This window comes from Anolis sagrei, chromosome 2, assembly GCF_037176765.1.
Source record: "Anolis sagrei isolate rAnoSag1 chromosome 2, rAnoSag1.mat, whole genome shotgun sequence".
In the NCBI taxonomy this organism is placed as follows: Eukaryota; Metazoa; Chordata; class Lepidosauria; order Squamata; family Dactyloidae; genus Anolis; species Anolis sagrei.
The window spans coordinates 94,392,039-94,411,626 of record NC_090022.1 but is presented as its reverse complement, the minus strand read 5'-3'; the positions used below and the strand labels follow the sequence as shown (position 1 = coordinate 94,411,626).

The window sequence follows — 19,588 nt, the reverse complement described above, 5'->3', positions numbered from 1 at the left end:
GGGCATGTTTATCAGAGCAGAATTGACAAAGTCAGACTACTATTGTTCTGGCGGCACAGGTTTAGAGTTTCATATGACAGATGAGGTGATTTTTTTTCTTTTTCTTTATATTTGCAATACATGTATCAAAAGTAAATAAGAACAAGGACTCTCATTATCCAAAGGTACCCATTCTGAAATTCACCCTAGGGAAATAATGCTCTTATGCAAGTAAAATAAAAATAAAAAATAAAAAACTGACACGCATAAAAATATTATATATCTGTTTTCTCTTCATCTTCTACCCAATTTTAAGAAGATGCCTCAAATCCATTCTAGCTGTCAAAACCTAAGTTTTCTGTAAAGGTTTCAGTAGAGTAAAGCAAAGGATGCCAGAAACCCAGAAGATTACAGGATGGATCTGAGAGGGTTTGCCCATGATCAAGGAAGGGGCAAAGAATAGTTGTCCCTCTGCATTTGTGGTTTTGAAATTTGTGGATTTGATTATTTACACATTTGATTAAAACTTCCTTTCTAGGAATTTCTAGGTCCTCCAGCATGACTCTGTGGTCAACTTGCAATGGAAGTTGGAAGGCCTAGAAATGCGTTGTCTCGGGTTTTTAAAAAAAGTAATTAAAATATTTTTATTGAGATTTACATAATTACAATAGACAAAAGACACAAAAATAGCAATTTTATTCATAGTGTTTTGCTTTCACAGGAGCCCTGTGTCCCAATCCCAGTGAATGTGGAGGGCTGAATGTATATGATTACAATACTGTGCATAGGTCCAATGTTTCCACATAAATCTTGATTTTGAGCTTTAGAACTTGCCTACTGAAATAATAAGTAGTATGGTATAATCATTTCACAATCTTTCAGTAAATGAGTTTATGGAGGGGGCGTGGGAGAAGAGAGCAAGTAGAATAATGCAGTATTTATTTTTTCCAGAGTGACTTATCACATTTTTCATTCAACATTTCTTCTCCCTTCCTGTCAAATGCACAAGGAAACTTCCCAACCCTGTGGGGAGTGAGTGTCCCTCTTTATTCAGGCAGTGGAGTTGAACGGATTAAGATTCATACAATGCATCCTCATTCCCCAGTGACTAATATGGTCTCTGGTGCTGGGCAGACAAACTTCTGCCAGCGTAGTATTTATTTGTACTCTCTTGCCCACACGCAACTCCAGGGCTGGTTGAATAACTCCCACAGAATTCTGGTAACCAATAGTTTTAGACTGGGACAGGGATGTGCTACCAGGGAGATGATAAACTGGCCTCCCTAATCCTGTGCACCCAGCATTCAGATGAACAGTGTACAAATGTTCGAAATGTTTTTATATTTCCTGATTACAGTTTGCAGGCTGTTGATCCAGCAGTGATATCTTTGATAACTGCACTGTTGAATTAAAGCAGGTTGATACCACTTTAATTGGCAATATTATGGAATCACCAAAGTTGTAGTTCTGTGAGAACTTTAGCTTCCTCTGCCGAAGAGTGCTCGTGCCTCCTCAAACTACAAATCCCAGGATTCCATAGCACTGAGTCATTGCAAAGTGGCGTTAATTCTACAGCGTAGATGCATCCTATGACAAAACCAAATTAATCCCAGTCCTTTAGCCCAGTTGTTCTCAAACCTTTGGGACTTAGGATTTTATACTTCAGCTTCTAGAGGCCAATTTGGGGGACTGAAATAGAAAAAAATTGGAGGCCCAATGTTTAAGAGTCACTGTTTTAGATCAAAGTTCGGCTGTAAAGGCACTTTGACCTTGGAAAGCCTCAGTTTTGATTTCCAGGTTTCACCATTTCATAACATAGTTGGGATCAGTTCCTTAAAATCAAGGAGCAAATGAGAAATTTCTACATACAATTAAAAGGAGCAGTCAACACTGTAGCAACTGCTCTAATAGCTTCCTGCAGAGGTGTTATCTTTCCCAGCAGCTTTCCCTGACTGATGTTCAAATTACCTGTCACTTCTCAGTCATGCATGAAATATCGCACTGTTCATTAAATCCCTGGAGCTCCAACTCTCCCCCCACTGTTTTTGTATTAATGCCAAAAATCTTGCAAAACTTGTAACTCCCTTTGAGGAAAGCTAATGACACATCCTGGTAACATCTGTAATTTGACTTAAAAGAGAAAAAGAAAGATGTTACTTTACAAAATGAAACAATTGTTTCCTTATAATCACAACCCCCTGTTTATAATGATGTAATATGAGATCAATGGCCAATAAATGTGTACAGAATTTAATCCAAATGTTACTGACTAGTTTCGTCAACATCTATTCAGAGCATCTGTTCTTGTTTCCACACACTGTCATAAGAAGATAAACCAAGATGAAGTTATCTAATGAGAGGGTCCTCTCATGTTTTGGTTAATGATGCCTGTTGCTTTAAGAGATAATTTTTGTTGCAATGATGATTCCATTTCTCAAGGGATGAGCAGCTCTGTTAAAAGAACCACTATGTCCGCTGATATTTCTTTTCATGCAAATAAGGGCATACTGATAAATATGAATCAGAAAGGACAGAACTTTCCTCATTCTATGTGTTTATTATCACTGTATAACATCTATGTATTGGACAATTTTCAATAATAAAAAAGAATTGTCTGAGTGGGGGCTCTTAAGTAGCTTGTCTTTTGGGGGGAGGCCCTGTTTGCTATCGACCCACCATCGCAATTGTGGTTGGTGGGGACAAGAGACAGGGCCTTCTCTGTGGTGGCCCCTCGGCTATGGAATTCCCTTCTAAGTGAAACCAGACCCACTCCTTTCCTCCTGACCTCCCGGAAAAAGGTGAAATCCTGGCTGTGGGATCAGGCCTTTGTGGACTACACCGACATGATGATAGAGCTATGGTTTAATGGACTCTGATGGACTTGAATGGACTGTGTGTAGGGCGACGATTTAATTCTGGTGATTGTTCTTATGTTTTCCTGTTTTTATGATATTTTTATAATGTTTTATACTGTTTTTATCTAAGATGTATATTTATGCTTTTTTTGTCAGCCGCGCTGAGTCCCTCTGCAGAGGTCGAGATAGGATGGAATATAAATGTCCGAAATAAATAAATAAATATTGTTTTTCTGTGCAAAGCAGTGGTTCTCAACCTGTGGGTCCCCAGATGTTTTGGCCTTCAACTCCCAGAAATCCTAACAGCTGGTAAAGTGGCTAGGATTTCTGGGAGTTGTAGGCCAAAACATCTGGGGCCCCGTAGGTTGAAAAGCACAGGTGTAAAGCTTTACAAGGAGCCCCAACAGCTCTCATTATGTATTGCTATGCACACTGAGGTTTGCGATTTCACTGCCTTCCTCCATCCATGGCTCTTGGCCGAGGCTTTTGATTTTTTAGGGAAACAAACTGGATGATCATATGATAAAGCAAAACATGCAATGAAGTCCCTCTCTCCATGTTCAGTAGATTAGTAAACTATCTGACTAACATTCATAAATGATGGTGGGCTACCACAGTTCTGTCCTCCAAACCATGGCACACTAATAGGATTACTTCATATATCAGTAATGGGGCACTGGGAGACCAGAGTTCAGATGCCTGCTTGGCCATGGAAATCCATGGGTGACCTTAGACAAGTCATACTCTCTTCGTCTGGAAGGAAGGCAAGGACAAACTTGTTCTGATCAAGTTCTGCCAAGAAAGATTCACCATAAGTCAGAAGTCTTGGAAAGGAGGATAAAAATAGTCATGGTAGCTGTCATATGGGGAAGATGCCAAATATGAATGGAAAAGGGAGACCCTCAACAAAACACTGCAATGTAGTATGCGTCTAGTGTTGCTTAATGCAATTATATACTTGTTGTGTAAAGAAACACTTGGAGAAAACTGCTTTATAAATCCCAAATGGTTCAATAAACGTTTTAAGTTAAAAAATTATCCCACGGTTTGTTTGAGTGGAGGTATTGTGTCAAAGCAAGATTGCCTTTAAGCAAGATCGAGCCATTGGGTTTTATTAAAATAATATAGGACTGAATTGTTTGATAGGTAATATATTGACCACAACCAGCTATTGCTAGTTATTTTGGAAAAGAACAGATGAGCTGCTTTGGCATTCATGCAAGTTAACTCCCTTAAGAAACAAAGAGAAAGTATTTAAATCTTTCAGAGGAGGACTTCAGCTGGCCTTCGTACACAATAATGGATGACGTGACTCAGCACAGGACAATCTGGATGCTCCAACCTGTTTATTATGTCTAGACTAAAAAAACTTTCCAAACTTCAAAGTGGTCTATTCTGTTTTTGTAGAGAATTGAGTAAAGCAGCCGTGTTTAAGAGACAATGGTACTCCCACTTTCAACACAGGATCTCAGGGCTGAAAGAGTTACCAGGCAGTATTCTAACTAGTTCTTTGTTGCTTATACATAAGTTTCTGCCATAAAGGACCCAGGGCAGACAAAGCCTTGTGTTCAGTCCCGACACTTTATTTAGTTCCAACTTCAGCATGCTGTTAACTCCTTTGCTTGTATTCCAGGAAGACCTTGACTTTCAGTATTGGCTGCATCACCTAAAGAACAGAAACCTTCTTGTGTGTTTTCCTGAAAGTCTCCCAGGGTTTGTCTGGCAAACCCTTGTAATCTGCTATGACATTAACTTTCTGTGTTTGTGCTCCCCCATTCACCCCACATTGCATTTAGAAACTTCTAAGGTATGCTGTCCAACTGTGCTGTCAAAGTGGTCACTACCCTCAAATACTCAAGGAACTTTAGCTTTATATGCAAAGTGCGCAACCCTAGTATTTTGGTTGCTTGGAAATGCAGAAGGCTTTTGCCTTATAATACTAGCATATCTGTTAAGAAATGGTGGCTTTAATGATTATGCTTCTACTTAGAGTGACAATCTTGGAAACCATCTTGGGACCCAAGCAAGTGATCCAGTTCTAGTAAGAAAGGGGATGATTGATCCCCTTTCTCAACCATACTCCAAAATGTGGTTTTCCAAGGGGAGTAAATACTGCTGGTGAACCACTGACTTATCCGAAGTGCACACTGTAGTAGGAATTGATAGCATTACAAAAACTAGCAAACAAACAAAACCCAACCACATCAATTCCTTTTAAAATTGATGAAATAGGTACAATGCGAATGTGTGAGAGAAGGAAGTACATGAGTTCATGGAATGGCCTATAAGGATAGGGACCAATGGGGTAAGGGACCGAAAGAGAAAACCAGCTACTTACCATATCCAGTTATCTGTATGATAATTTATCACAACGCTTAGTGTCATATGACAAGAAAATTATGTGACACATAGCAGGCCAGTACAGGCAACCAACAGGGATGAGTTCATTTAAGAATGTTCATCACTAAACAACTAGGCGACTCATCATAAAGGCCAGGAGAAGCGTGGCATCTGGGAGAAAAGAAAGGGGCAGTGGGGTGAATCTATTGCCCTGCGCACAGCTCCCTCTTGGTGATGCTTTCCCCATCACATGGGGACGTCGGCACCATCCCGGTGAGGCCCCGTGCTTACTTCATTGGAAGGATGTTGGCATCCTACCAACATTCCATCTTATTTGCTAACTTTATTTTCTTCTTTCTCCAGGAACTAGTCTTAAATGAGTCAGATACAATCTCATTATCTATGGTACCGGCTTCCATACTAATTCATTTGTTTTTGTTTTTATTGTTTGTTTTTTTAAAAAAGAATTCTACTATTTCCCTGTAAAATACAGAATGTAACCTAGAATCATATTTTGTCAAAATCGGTGGACTTCTATCATTTATAAATGACACACGAACTAAAAAAAAAAAATCATTTCCAGTGATTATTGCTAGCTCTATTACCTAATGATCCAACTGTGCTTCCTCCAATAGCTCATTTGGCTTCTCTGTCTCTTTATGAGCTCACTTTGGTTTTGAACTGGCAGAAGAAAGAGAAGCCTTTCCTGAGCTGGAACTAGTAGTTCCTTACTCTGATGATGATCATAGGAATTATGAGGCAATTCCAAGATTAGCAACATCATTTATCTTTTCTCCTCAAGCAATGCCTAAGCGTACAAATGAGATGGGACATCATCATGGTGAGTTTCTTCAAACTAGTCAAACATGGACTGAGGCACTCTCATCATCATGAAATTAAGATGTATATTTTGTGCCGAAAATTGGAAGTGGGGATGTGGAGGCAGAGAGAGAAGGAAGTACAAGAGTTCATGGAATCTACACAACTTCCATAATGTTAGATATGAAAAAGTTATCTACTGCCTAGGCAAGCCTGAGAATTATACTCCGAAGAAGTAAAAGTCCCAATCTCTCACCAATCTCTGTCCAGGACCGAGGAGCAGCCCTGGGTTGAGGAGTCATTAGCAAAGTTGCTTCTTTGCTAATGGAGGGTCACTTCCTATATTAGTGGATCCTACATGTTGGCTCCTATATGGGTGAATCTCACTGATCTTACCCGGTGGCTGAGGCCACTTTGTTTGGCACAGGGTGGCCTAGAGCCACCACTGTAATGCTTCACAATAGCCTTACTGCAACACCACTCTGTAAGGAAATTATGCTGATTGAAGTGCTGCTTTCATGCTATTTTTCAGAAGGGGCCAAAGCCAGGTGTCATGACTGTGTGAAGTCTTAAATTCCATTGAGTTAATTTGTTTGCTAATTGTATTTTTAAATGTATCTTCATCCTGCTGGATTCAATGACAGCATTTAAATGTGAAAAGACGGAAATATGCATTCTAGTCCAACAAATAAAGCTAATGTCTATGCCTAATTTAATTAAGAAAATCTTCTACCTCATTTCCTAATCAACAAGAGAAGCCTTACATTACTAGGAACTTTCATCACAAAACACACACACACACACACACACACACACACACACGTATACATCAAAAAATATAAGCATATTGACATTCCTTAGGTATTTTATACCAGGCTGTTAGGTGTTATGTTAATCTAGTGTTAGTGCAGTTTCTACAATTAACTTCCTCTCTTGCACAACAAAAAGTTTAATACAGCCAGTGACCCATTTTTCAACCATTATTGTTTTGTTTAAGTAGCTATATGCATAACAGCGGGACTGATCTGATTACCAGGTTATTACATTTATTTATTTCAAGCACAACCCTGTCTTACCAAATATGGCTATTATGAACTGACAACCTGATCTTGTTGCCCTTTCATATATTCCAGAGAAAATATATTAGCCTCATCAGGATTTCTATTCCAAAAGGTTTTCATTTATTCTGCTAAATGACAAAACAGGCTGCTTTTTAAAAGGTTCAGAATATGCACCTTGCTGTTTACATGCATTTCCACAGTAACCATGAGCACCTGTGTCAGGAGAACAATAGCTCCAACATGGTTTCAAAAACACTGACGTCATTACACCAACATTGTGAAAGTGCTGTAAATCCCAGCCATTAGGATAGATTTTGTGTTTGTGTAACTACACTAAGAAAGACTGCAAATGTTTAGGGTGTGAGAATTTACTTTCTCAAGTATCAATGTCATATCTTGAATGTAGGGGACAACATGAATAATGTCTTCTACCTGATTTCCTGTCCTGAATGGTCAGGGCATCCAATTTATTGAAATCATTTGTTTTCACACATAAAGGTATTTCACCAAAAGGCAGGATCCAATTACTGTTACGCAGAGAAAATAACACCTTCTAATACACATTCTTTGGTTAGAAACTCCATTCATGCTGCATCACATAATTAAACATTAATGAGCTAGCACTAGTAAAAAAGGAAAGAAAAAAACCCCTTAGATCCATGTTTCTCAACCTGGGGGTCAGGCTCCTTGGGGGGGGGGGGTCACGAGGGGTGTGTCAGAGGGGTCACCAAAGAACATCAGAAAACACAGTATTTTCTGTTAGTAATGGGGATTCTGTGTGGGAGGTTTAGCCCAATTCTATTGTTTGTGGGGTTCAGAATGCTCTTTGATTGTAGGTAAACTATAAATCCCAGCAACTACAACTCCAAAATGTCAAGGTCTATTTTCCCCAAATTCCACCAGTGTTCAAATTTGGGAATATTGAGTATTCATGCCAAGTTTGGTCTAGATCCATCATTGTCTGGAGTCCACAGTGCTCTATGGATGTAGGTGAACTACAACTCCAAAACCCAAGGTCAATGCTCACTGAACCCTTCCAGTATTTTCTGTTGATCATGGGAGTTCTGTGTGGGAAGTTTGGTCCAATTCCATTGTTGGTGGGGTTTAGAATGCTCTTTGATTGTAGGTGAACTATAAATCCCAGCAACTACAACTCCCAAATGATAAAATCACACCCCCCCCCCCCAACCCACCAGTATTCAAATGTGGGCGTATTCGGTATTTGTGCCAAATTTTGTCCAGTGAATGAAAATGTATTCTGTATATCAGATAGTTGCATTACGATTCATAACAGTAGTAAAATTAGTTATAAAATAGCAATGAAAAAAATTTTGTGGCTGGGGGTCACCACAACATGAGAAATTGTATTAAAGGGTTATGGCATTAGGAAGGTTGAGAAGCACTGCCTTAGATTTATGCAAAGCCTATCCCAGTGGTTCTCAACCTGTGGGTCCCCAGATGTTTTGGCCTTCAACTCCCAGAAACCCTAACAGCTATTAAGCTGGCTGGGATTTCTGGGAGATGTAGGCCAAGACACCTGGGGACCCACAGGCTGAGAACCACGGGCCTATCCCTTTCCCTTCTCTGTGTCTCCAGGAAGAGGAGACTGGAAGCATTGGTTTCTATTTTCAACAATAAATAGCATGTCATTATGTTTGAATTAGGTTACACTGTGTTTAGTGCTAACAACAGTTTGATTGATATGAGCCAAATTCCAACAACACTAACTACAATTCAGGATTCTGACATAATGAACTGTGGTTAGTTAAAAACAGAAATTGATACTTTTGACCTCACCCTTGTGACCACCCTGGGGAACAAGAAGGGAGAAGCACACAAATTAAAGGGCCATACACATACAGTCCTTGGTAATCATAGTTTAGTGTCATGTGTGAATTAGGATACACAGTGGGCTTGCTGTGTCTTTCAAATATGACAAAAGGGGGATGGTCATACCCCACATTATTAAATGATAGTGGTTTCAGTATATCCACATTCCTGTTACTGCAATGCGATAATATAGGACCTAATCATCTACAACTCCGGCTACACTATTATTTTCTTCATACTGCTTAATTTATACAATAGGTTTATTTCCAAACAAAAAGCATTCTGCTTCCACAGACACTGTAAGGCACAATAGCACATATTCAAAGCTAACACGTTTAAAATGAATGTAAACAGGCAATGCACATTATTTGAAAGGATATGGGTTCTATCATGACTAAAATACATGATCACAAATGAATACCCTATGAAGTCTTGGCTCTGCTTTCTCCTCTGCTTTAGTTTCCCCTATGAAGTCTTGGCTCTGCCTTCTCCTCTCTCTGCTTTAGTTTCCCCTGTTTATATGCCTTCCCTTGTATTAGTTTTTGGGTGGAGCTTAAACTCCCCCAGAGGCCAGTCATAGTTGGTCTATTCCATTTCCCTGTATTAGAACTCTCTTGCTGGACTCCTCCTTTTTTCTACAGTCACTAGAGGCTTGGGACATTGTCTGGAAATCCTAGGCCGAAGCAATCCAAACAGGCATTCTCAGCACCTGCTACATTTAGCAGTATTTTTATACCAGCAGTCTGAAGGACAACAGAAGCTTTTGACCAGCCTAAGCTTCACAGGAAAGAAGATTAAGACAGTTTATAAGAAACAATGTGTAATCTATCACTTTGCATCAGAGGCATTAGTTTCCAGAAAGATAACGGCAACCAGCAACATCTCCCTTTGTAATGTATTAAGTTATCTTATGATAGTCCTGGGTGGAGTTATATATCTTGTTTCAGTAAACTCACTTGGTTATCTTTTCACCTTGCCTCAAAGTTCCTCTGTCTGCTAGGGGTCTTAATCTTAACAGTAGGTATATAGATAGCTCCCTAGTAAAGCAAGACAATATAGTTTTCCCAAGAGCTCGGGCATGCCATCACATACCCCTAAACAACACCCACAACATTTCTTTCAGCCATGTTATTCATGTAATGCAAACTGTAGCAATGAATTGGTTAATGCATCTTCATAATACTGATGTTTGAAATTTTCCAAGCTGTGTCAACGTTCAAAACATATTGTTGAGAATTTTTCCACAGGTTCATATCTTTGACCATCTCCTTCCCTGCTTTTAATTTACACTCACAAACTATATTGGTATGGAAATATATGACTGTAACATTTTATAATACTAAAAACCTTTGGCACATGTTCCCATATTTTTAAAGTGCTGCATATGTGATAGAGTTATTCAGTTACTGTCTTTATAGTTACAGGTGTGTTTGTGTGTGTGTGTGTATTTCTTTCTTTCTTTCAGTGTTAGGTTGATTTGTGTGAAATTTATTTATAATCACATTGATTTACAAATCCATTTTTTTTAAAAAAGCTGTAAAACCTGTGGGTGGACAAGTGACTTCATATCATATATAGCTTACATCTCTAGCACTGTAAACAACCATAAGAACATAATTTGTTGATGGAAGGAAGTATAACTTTTAAAGACTATATAAATTGAAACCTAAGTCTGAATTACAATAAAATGTTTAATCTCTTCCCTTTTAGATTTCATTAATCAGAACAATATTACACAGGCAGCTTTAATTATGTGAAAAGGCAATATGAATTTTGAAGACAACCACTCCTAATCTCCACCAACATGACACAAACTTGGAATGTCCCCTTATGAACACCTACCTGAAAATAAGGATCACTGTACATTGCAAGATTAAGTTATCTGTGGGATTGAATTGAAAGATGCCAGAGAACTGATTTAAGTAACTATCTGATATTTCTCTGAAGCAAAGAAATTCCCTCAAGATCAAAAGGTAGCAAGGGGAGTAAAGAATCTAAAATAAACAGAATGCATTGATGTCAAAATGCCAATTGCTTTCCACTGGCTCATCTATTATGTGCTTACTTAACAATGTCTGTATTTTACTCACTCCTCATCAGTCTCTCTGTGTGTGAGTGTGTGTGTGCTGACTTATGGCAATCTCATGAATTTCATTGGGTTTTCTAAGGCAGGAGATATTCAGAGGTGGTTTTGTCAGTTCCTTCCTTTGAAATTCAGCCGACAACACCTAGCATTTGTTGATGGTCTCCCATCCAAGGAAACTAAGTGTGGACTGACCTTGCTTAGCTTCCAAGATCAGATGGGATCTGGTGCCTTTAATATATTTAGGTGCGTTGCCATATATTTGTTACCTGCCACTATAGTATCTGAATTATTCACTGCCTCATAAAACAATGAGACTTTTAAAAAATCTACATTAAATAGCTTTATAGCTAAATATATTCACACTAAATTTTAAAACTAAAATACTGTAAAGAAATTGCAAGTTTGTCTGTTTTTATCATTTTCTTTTACGATTTCAGCTGTAATTTCCATTTACTGCAGTGGATTGTTCTGCACAGTTACAGAGTAAGGCTACATATGAGAAAACACCTTTTAACAGCTGTTTCTCCTTGAAAACTCTGTGACAGCTTTATGAACCATTAACATATCTATCTCAAGTACAAATGGCTATGAAAGTAATATAAACAAAGCATGTTGTCCATTTAACTTCAAAGGGGAAGGAAAAAAAGCTCAGGCCTTTAAGATATTGAAGTACCCAAAGTTCACAAACTTTTCTTATCAAAAAGACAAAGAAGATCCGTTCTCTTATACATCAAATGATGAAATAAATTCATAATACAAAACAAAATGGAACTATCCAAGTATAACAGAATCATGATTGATAGCTCCTTAAGTGTACAAAGTTTGGTATTTTTATGCCAAAATAGACTTGATTTTGTTTTTAAATGCCCATTCTAAATTATTACTTTAATACTGAATGAAAAATCAAACAGGGAAACTCTCATAAGACTTCCTTGAAGGAAAAGAATAACTTTAAGCATTTACAGTCCCCATATATATGTCTACATAAACTCCTTGGGCTTTAATGATACTTGCTTCCATGAATGCGTGTCCAGATCTACAGCCATAGGGTAGTTTCATGGTGGAGTTAAATTACTACACCATGATACAAGTTTTGTATTAAGGAGTGTGTAAGCACACAGTGTGCTCAGATCTGTTCCCAATCCTATTGCTAAAACTTCAGTTACAGACAAAACAAAAAAGGGTTTCAAAAGTATTGCTACAGGGAGAATCTGGTCTCATGCTGAAATGTTGCCATCCAGGTTATCGTATGTCGTTTGCTTGGTCTTTCCAGAATAATCATAGCAACACCCTTTTTTTGCTATGTTAGAAATCTTGACTTATTTTCTTTCTCATAGAAAGAGAAATACTGTCACTTTCATATTTAAAACCTTTTTGTGTGCACTTTGAAAGATTATTTGCTAGTAAAGTTTACTCTGGACCCTGCAAATTGAAACCAATAAAATCACAACAAAATTTGTTTTGAGGGTGCAATTGATAAAACTAGATTATTAAGTGTTACAGCAGATGTCAAGGCCTATCCGTATTGTCCATACACTACAAGCGAAGGAGGATGACTTATTTAGCTACTCAGTAATGCAAGGCTGCAACCTTCCTAAATTCCCAAAGGAGTATTTCCTCCATGCTAGAAGATGCTTAGGATGGATGATTTGCCAGGCCTTGGTGATCAACTGATTAATAGAGCGGGTCACCCATTTTGAAACTATGGTGACCTGGAATATAACTTGTCTTCTGACCTTTGTACCTCTTTGTTCCAAGTGTACTGGCATCAGCTTTTGCTGTTTTTAAGGGTATAATTTACTTCCTCCCAGCACTGTGGACCCCAGCAAATGGAAACTTTATGATAAATCACGGTGGCTAATGGGAGTTATTTCAAACTTTGAGAAGCTGGTTTGTACTTTATGCTTCTATTTGAACAGGCTCCTTCATGAATTTTTTCCTAGCACTGTAAATGTGCAACCCAGCAGAATTGTCTGCTGTGCTCTTCATTTCAGCACTGGTCTTGCTTGTCTCAAGCAGGCATGCTTAGGAATGTACACATGGTTGCCATGATAAATGAAACTATGCTCAGTGGTCATTATCTTCCTGTAATATCCCAGCTCAAGATATAAACAGCTACCAAAGACGGTGACAGCTTAATGGAAAGCTTAACTGAAATTCTATGTTCATAGGCTGAAGCTCCGGCCAACCAATAGGAGACAGTTATTGTCTTTACATCAGCTATTGGATTTCAAGTGTGTCTGGTTGGCTTTTGTTGGAAACAGAATAGTGAACTCATGCTTTGATCTGGCAATACAAATGGTGTTGCTGTTATTTATATAATACTTTTTATGAGGTTTGCAGTCAGATGTTGCTGGTTATAGCTGCAGCTTTTGTCCCTTTTCCCAGGAAAAATTATTTCCCATCAAAATCTATATGTTCTGTTTCAACTGGCTGCCTCTTTCATGCAGGCATATTCAAGGATGCCACCCAAAACTGGCTTCTAGAGAGAGCCAGGAAAAGAAGGGGGAATCATATTAAATAACAATGCTGCAAAATAAGATGGACTTTTGCTGCTCTTATCCATTCTTGTCTTTCCATGCAAAATACAGACCTGACATGGTGTTTGTTTCCTGTTTTATAGTTCAAAGGGTGATGCAGGTGGGTAAACACAGCTGCTCCCGTTGAGCCTCGTTGGTCCCTTATCTTGTGTATATAAGAAAGTGGTAAATGAATGGTGTGTGAGTAGAATGGATGGGAATGAGAAGCTGGAAGGGGAAAGGGGAAACTACACTTTTACAGGCAGCTCTATTTGTACATATTACATTTCAAACCTTGAAAATATTTGCAGTGTTTTGATTTGACATTTATATTTATACACCAAGCATGTTTACTTAGAGCTAAGTCTAACAATGCTCAATAGGATCTACTTTCAAGTGTGTATAAAGCTGCAGTCATGGTGTGATTTCATGAAAACATTCACAGATGTTCCCTAGTATCTAAATATGTGCTCCCCATTACAGGAAACTCCATCTTTTGAAGTAAGCATTTCAAAAATTCCCAGAGAGAAAGACATATTGCCAGTTGTCAGACTCCTCCTGGAAGCAGCTGGCTCAGTTCTTTTGCTAAGTATGGTCCTATGGCATGCTTGCTTATTTAATGAAACACAAGTGTATCTGTATCCACATCTGAGGTACTGGAGAGAGAGAGAGTGCATGCCATGCACGGAAGATTTCCCTGTAATTTAGTACCATTTTCACTGAGTCAATCCAGAGCTCTCATGCCTAGCAAACTTTCATTATCAGATATAAAGAAGGTTTTCAGGGCAGAAACTCTGAAGTATATCAGAATACTAAAAACGTATGCAAGAACTGTACCAGCCTCACTAAATGTGAGACCTTTTGGCATAAGAACATAAGAAGTCTTGGCTGTTTAGTGTCAGGTGTACAGAACCAGATAAGTTTTCATCAGCAAAATTATAGAATCAGAGTTGGAAGAAACCTCGTGGACCATCCAGTCCAACCCCCTGCCAAGAAGCAGGAAAATCGCATTCAAAGCACCCCTGACAGATGGCCATCCAGCCTCTGTTTAAACGCCGCCAAAGGAGGAGCCCCCAACACACTCCAGTGCGGGGGCAGAGAGTTCCACTCCTGAACAGCTCCCACAGTCAGGAAGTTCTTCCTAATGTTCAGGTGGAATCTCCTTTCCTGTAGTTTGAAGCCATTGTTCCACGTCCAGGGCAGCAGAAAATATTAAAATACGTTATCACTTACGCTCATTTCTACTTTCACCAAAACAGAGTCATGCTTTCTTTGTAACCTTTCAGGAAATAAAATATTATGGTCATTAGTGTATCTGATTCAAGCCCCTTGTAGATTGATAGAATCATAGAGTTGGAAGAAACCATAAGGGCCATTCAGTCCAGTGTCATTCTGTCATGCAGGAACACAAAATCAATGCACTCCTGACAGATGGCCATCCAGTCTCTGCTTTAAAATCTCCAGAGAGGGAGGCTCCACCCAGAGGCGGCTCTAGGTAATTTTCAATGGTAAGCAAACAGTATTTTGGCGCCCCCACCCAACCAATCACTGATACATATTTTCTGTTTCTCGTGGGAGTTTTGTGTGCCATTTTTGGTTCGATTCCATCATTGGTGGAGTTCAGAATGCTCTTTGATTTTAGGTGAACTATACATCCCAGTAACTACAACTCGCATATGTCAAGGTCTATTTTCCCCCAAGAGCGCCTCAAGAGTGCCCCTGGGCAAAATGAACTATACTGCAAATGCTTAATGGGTTGAGCCACCCCTGGCTCCACCACCCTCTGAGGTAGCATATTTCATTGCCAAACAGCTCTTACCATCAGAAAGTTCTTTCAAATGTTTAGGCGGAATTTCTGATGATGATCTCATAAATTTCAAAGACTATTCTGAGTTGGTTTTGCCAGTCCCTTCCTTTGAATCATGGATCACACTAGAGAATGCGTCCACTTTAAATCTGGTTTCTGCCTCCTGCAGAATTCTGGGGTTTGTAGTTCAGGGAGGAGCCTTTAACAGCCTCACTAAACTACAAACCCCAGAATTCTGCAGGAGGCAGAAACCAGATTTTAAGTGGATTCATTCTCTAGTGTGATGAAGTAGTATGACACCTGGTATTCTCTGATGGTCTCTCATTCAAGCACTAACCAGGGGGGACCCTAGATCATCCCAGAACTGGTGCCTTTAGGGTATTTACACATTACTTATTCATTTATTACAAACATTTCATTTCACTTGTTATTGATATTAAGATAACCATATGTTTTCTTAATAACTGTACAGTTGGATTGCAAATGTGTTTCCCAGAAGTCCTCCAGTGTTGAGACTGCTTAAACACAGCAGCCTGTGCTTCTAGCACTGGGGTTGCATCACTGCCACTGTGGTCAGCAGTCCCTGGCAAATGCAGACCCACACTTAACGCTATCACATCTCTCACAGTATATATCAAAATTGCTTCCAAAGAAAGAGACACAGCTATTAGAGAGTATAAAGTGGTTCCTTTATAATCCCATTAGTTCCTTGAGAGACATTCCTGGGAGAACCGCAGACCATGAAACGCCTTCTTCCCAGAGTTCTCCCAAATACCAAAACCCAGGGCCCTTCCACATTGCCCTGTATCCCAGAATATCAAGGCAGAAAACCCCTCAATATCTGCATTGGACTGGGTAGGACTCAGATAATGTGGGATTTCCTGCCTTGTTATTCTGGGATATAGGGCTGTGTGGAGCCCCCCCCCCCCCCCCCCCCCCCGTTTCTCTGCGGGTTTTAAGCAAACTGTTCAGCTCCACCGCCTCCCTGAGCGGATTTCATTGAGCCTATAAAAGAACCCAGTGCGCGGTTAAACTATAACCCGCTCTTTCCCAGCCGCGCAGCAACGCGTCTTTCGGTTTTTTGAAAGCTACTCGTTTCCAGGCCGGGCTCCAAACAAATCAGTAACTACCCGGTTTAGTTCAGGCCAATCCCTGAGGGCGGCAGCGGGCTGGTGCTTCTCCCATTGTGCCTTCCAAGTCGACAGAGAGAGAGAGAGAGAGAGAGAGAGAAAGGGAGAGGGAGGCAGAACTCTAGTTTGAACTCTCCTGGCCACTGTGTGTGAGAAAGGGAGAGAAAAAGAGGGAGAGGAGAACCGCCCCCCTCAACAGACCCCTGCCTTTTGAGCAGAGTTTCTCAACCTGGGGGTCGGGACCCCTGGGAGAGGTCACGAGAGGGTGTCAGAGGGGTCGCCAAAGACCATCACAAAACACAGTATTTTCTGTTGGTCATGGGGTTCTGTGTGGGAAGTTTGGCCCAATTCTATCGTTGGTGAGGTTCAGAATGCTCTTTGATTGTCGGTGAACTGTAAATCCCAGCAACTACAACGCCACAATGTCAAAGTCTATTTTCCCCAAACTCCACCAGTGCTCACATTTGGGCATATTGAGTATCCATGCCAAGTTTGGTCCAGATCCATCATTATTTGAGTCCATAGTACTCTTTGGATGTAGGTGAACTACAACTCCTAAACTCAAGGTTAATGCCCATCAAACCTTTCCAGCATTTTCTGTTGGTCATGGGAGATCTGTGTGCCAAGTTTGGTTCAATTCCATCGCTGGTGGAGTTCAGAATGCTCTTCCTTTGTAGGTGAGCTAGAAATCCCAGCAACTACAACTCCCAAATGACAAAATCAGTCCCCCCCCTCTCCTAACCCCACAAGTATTCAAAGTTGGGCGTATCGGGTGCTTGTGCCAAATTGTGTCCAGTGAATGCTTGCATATCCGATATTTACATGACGATTCACAACAGGAGCAACATTACAGTTCTGGAGTAGCAACAAAACTAACTTTATGGTTGGGGGTCACCCTGGGCAACTACTCTGTGGTCGCGGCATTCGGAAGGTTGAGGGGCACTGCCTTTGAGGGTGGCAACCAATTCAGGCAGCAGCCCTCCCGCCTTTGGCCACCCCTCTCTGCAGAGACTCCCAGACAGTTGAACGTGAGGCGCGCAACAAGTCGCCTCCTCCTGGCCTGCCGGGCAAAGGGACCCCAGGTTGGCCCAGGCGGAGGGGGAGAGGGAGAGCCAGGTGGGGAGAGGGAGGGGGTGGCTCCCCTCGCGCCCCCCTCCCTCCCTCCCCACGCCGCGGTGTTGGGATGGGCGCGCGCCCTGCCCTTACCCTTACCCTGGAGATGGTGAGCGGGGCGCTGAAGTCCTTTCCCCCGACCAGGCGGAACCCCCAAGGCGAGGGGCCGCGCAGGACCACCGTCTGCGGCATGGCGGGGCCAGGGAAAGGGGGCTGGAGGGGGTCCGCCAAGCGGGGGCTGTGCGCTTCCTCCTCTTCCTCCTCCTCCTCTGCTCGCCTCTCCCCAACTCGGCCGCTTTCTAATCCACTTAAAGCGCCTGCGAATCTCCGGTCCGGCCTGACGTCTCTCTCTCTCTCTGTCTCTCTCGGTTCCCCCTCAGAGGCAGAGAGAGAGGGAGAGAAGGAGAGGAGGAGGAGGAGGAGGAGGAGGGAAAGGCGGGCCCCTCGCGCTCAGGGCCGGGAGGAAAGGAAGGAGGGAGAGAGGGCGGACGGGCAACTCCTCCGTGGCCCTCCTGGCCGGGAAGGAGGTTAGGAAGCAGGCATGGACCAACTTGGGGATCCCCCCTAAAAGTGTTTTCAACTCCACCATTCCTAACAGCCTCCTCAGCCCCCTTCCTTTTCTCCTTTTTTTGCTTAAGCGGCTGAGAAGAGAAAAGGAAGGGGCCTCAGGCTGTTAGGGGTTGAAGGGCCATCTCTGCGGTGGGCCCCCGGCTATGGAACTCCCTCCCTGGCGAAATTAGGTCTCCCCCCCCTCCCTCCTGCCCTTCAGGAAGCAGCTAAAATCCTGGCTCTGGAATCAGGCATTCACAGATTGATGGATGACCCGGTATTGACTAAGAGTTGATGGAGAACAACAGTTGGATTGAGTTGGATGATATTTTTAACTTAATGAATTGCTTTTTATATGTATTTTAAAACTTATTTGTTGCGTATGTTGTTTTATGATATTTATTGTATAGAATCATAGAATCATAGAAGAGTTGGAAGAGACCTCATGGGCCATCCAGTCCAACCCCCTGCTAAGAAGCAGGAATATTGCATTCAAATCACCCCTGACAGATGGCCATCCAGCCTCTGCTTAAAAGCTTCCAAAGAAGGAGCCTCCACCACACTCCAGGGCAGAGAGCATTGGATTTTTGCTGTTGGCCATTCTGAGTCCCTCCACAGAGGTAGATAGGAACAGGACACAAAAGTTCCAAATAAATAAATAAGTCCAAAACTCCTGGAGGGAGGGCCCAAGTTTGCCCATCTATATAAATAAAAATGCAGTGTTAGTTTGTGGGAATAATCTAACCCAAAACCACTGGATGAATTGACACCAAATTTGGACATAATACACCTATCTGGCCAACGACTAAAAACTCATAAAAAACTGAAAAACACAGCAGAAGAGACTTAAAAAGCCAAAAAATATACAAAAATACAGCGCATGCATAAAACCACATATATATACGCAAACACACATATATACACATATACACACACACATAAAACACATATACACAGACTGGGCCGCAGCAACGCATGGCAGGAACAGTTAGTGTCTGATATAAAGACACTATAAAGAACTATACTGCGAAGGGGGCAGGGAATGGGGGACTCTTTTCAATTCTGTGGCTGTTTTTGATATATTTCAGGATGCTGAAAAGGCAATAAAACTCATGCCACACACAGTGCTTCCACACATGCCGTTATTACTAATTTTGACACTAATTTCTCCCAGGCACAATTGACGATAACACACACACACACAAAGTCAACTCCAGTATGGGATGGAGTGAATCCCAGGTCCACTTTGGACTAGGAACACAGACAAATCTAGAGCAGTGGTTCTCAACCTGTGGATCCTCAGATGTTTTGGCCTTCAACTCCCAGAAATCCTAACAGCTGGTAAATTGGCTGGGATTTCTGGGAGATGTAGGCCACATCTTTTGCTGTGATTCTTCTCATCTCATGCGAATTAGAGTGGCCTCCTTTTAATCATTTGGGCTTCTAGTCCAAGCAGGCAGAGATGCAGAGATGGAGTAGGTAGGCTGATGTGAGGCAACA

General features: G+C 41.2%; 1 protein-coding gene across 1 annotated transcript in view; it reads right to left on the bottom strand.

Moving 5' to 3' along the window:
- PDLIM4 (PDZ and LIM domain 4) overlaps positions 1-17,937 on the bottom strand; it is a 71,118-nt gene extending 53,181 nt beyond the window's left edge. Inside the window, exon 1 of the mRNA XM_060765233.2 lies at positions 17,639-17,937. Within this exon, the coding sequence (XP_060621216.2) occupies positions 17,639-17,731 (93 nt within the window). The 5' untranslated portion in view covers positions 17,732-17,937. The remainder of the gene's footprint in view (positions 1-17,638) is intronic.
- Positions 17,938-19,588: the final 1,651 nt, after the last annotated feature.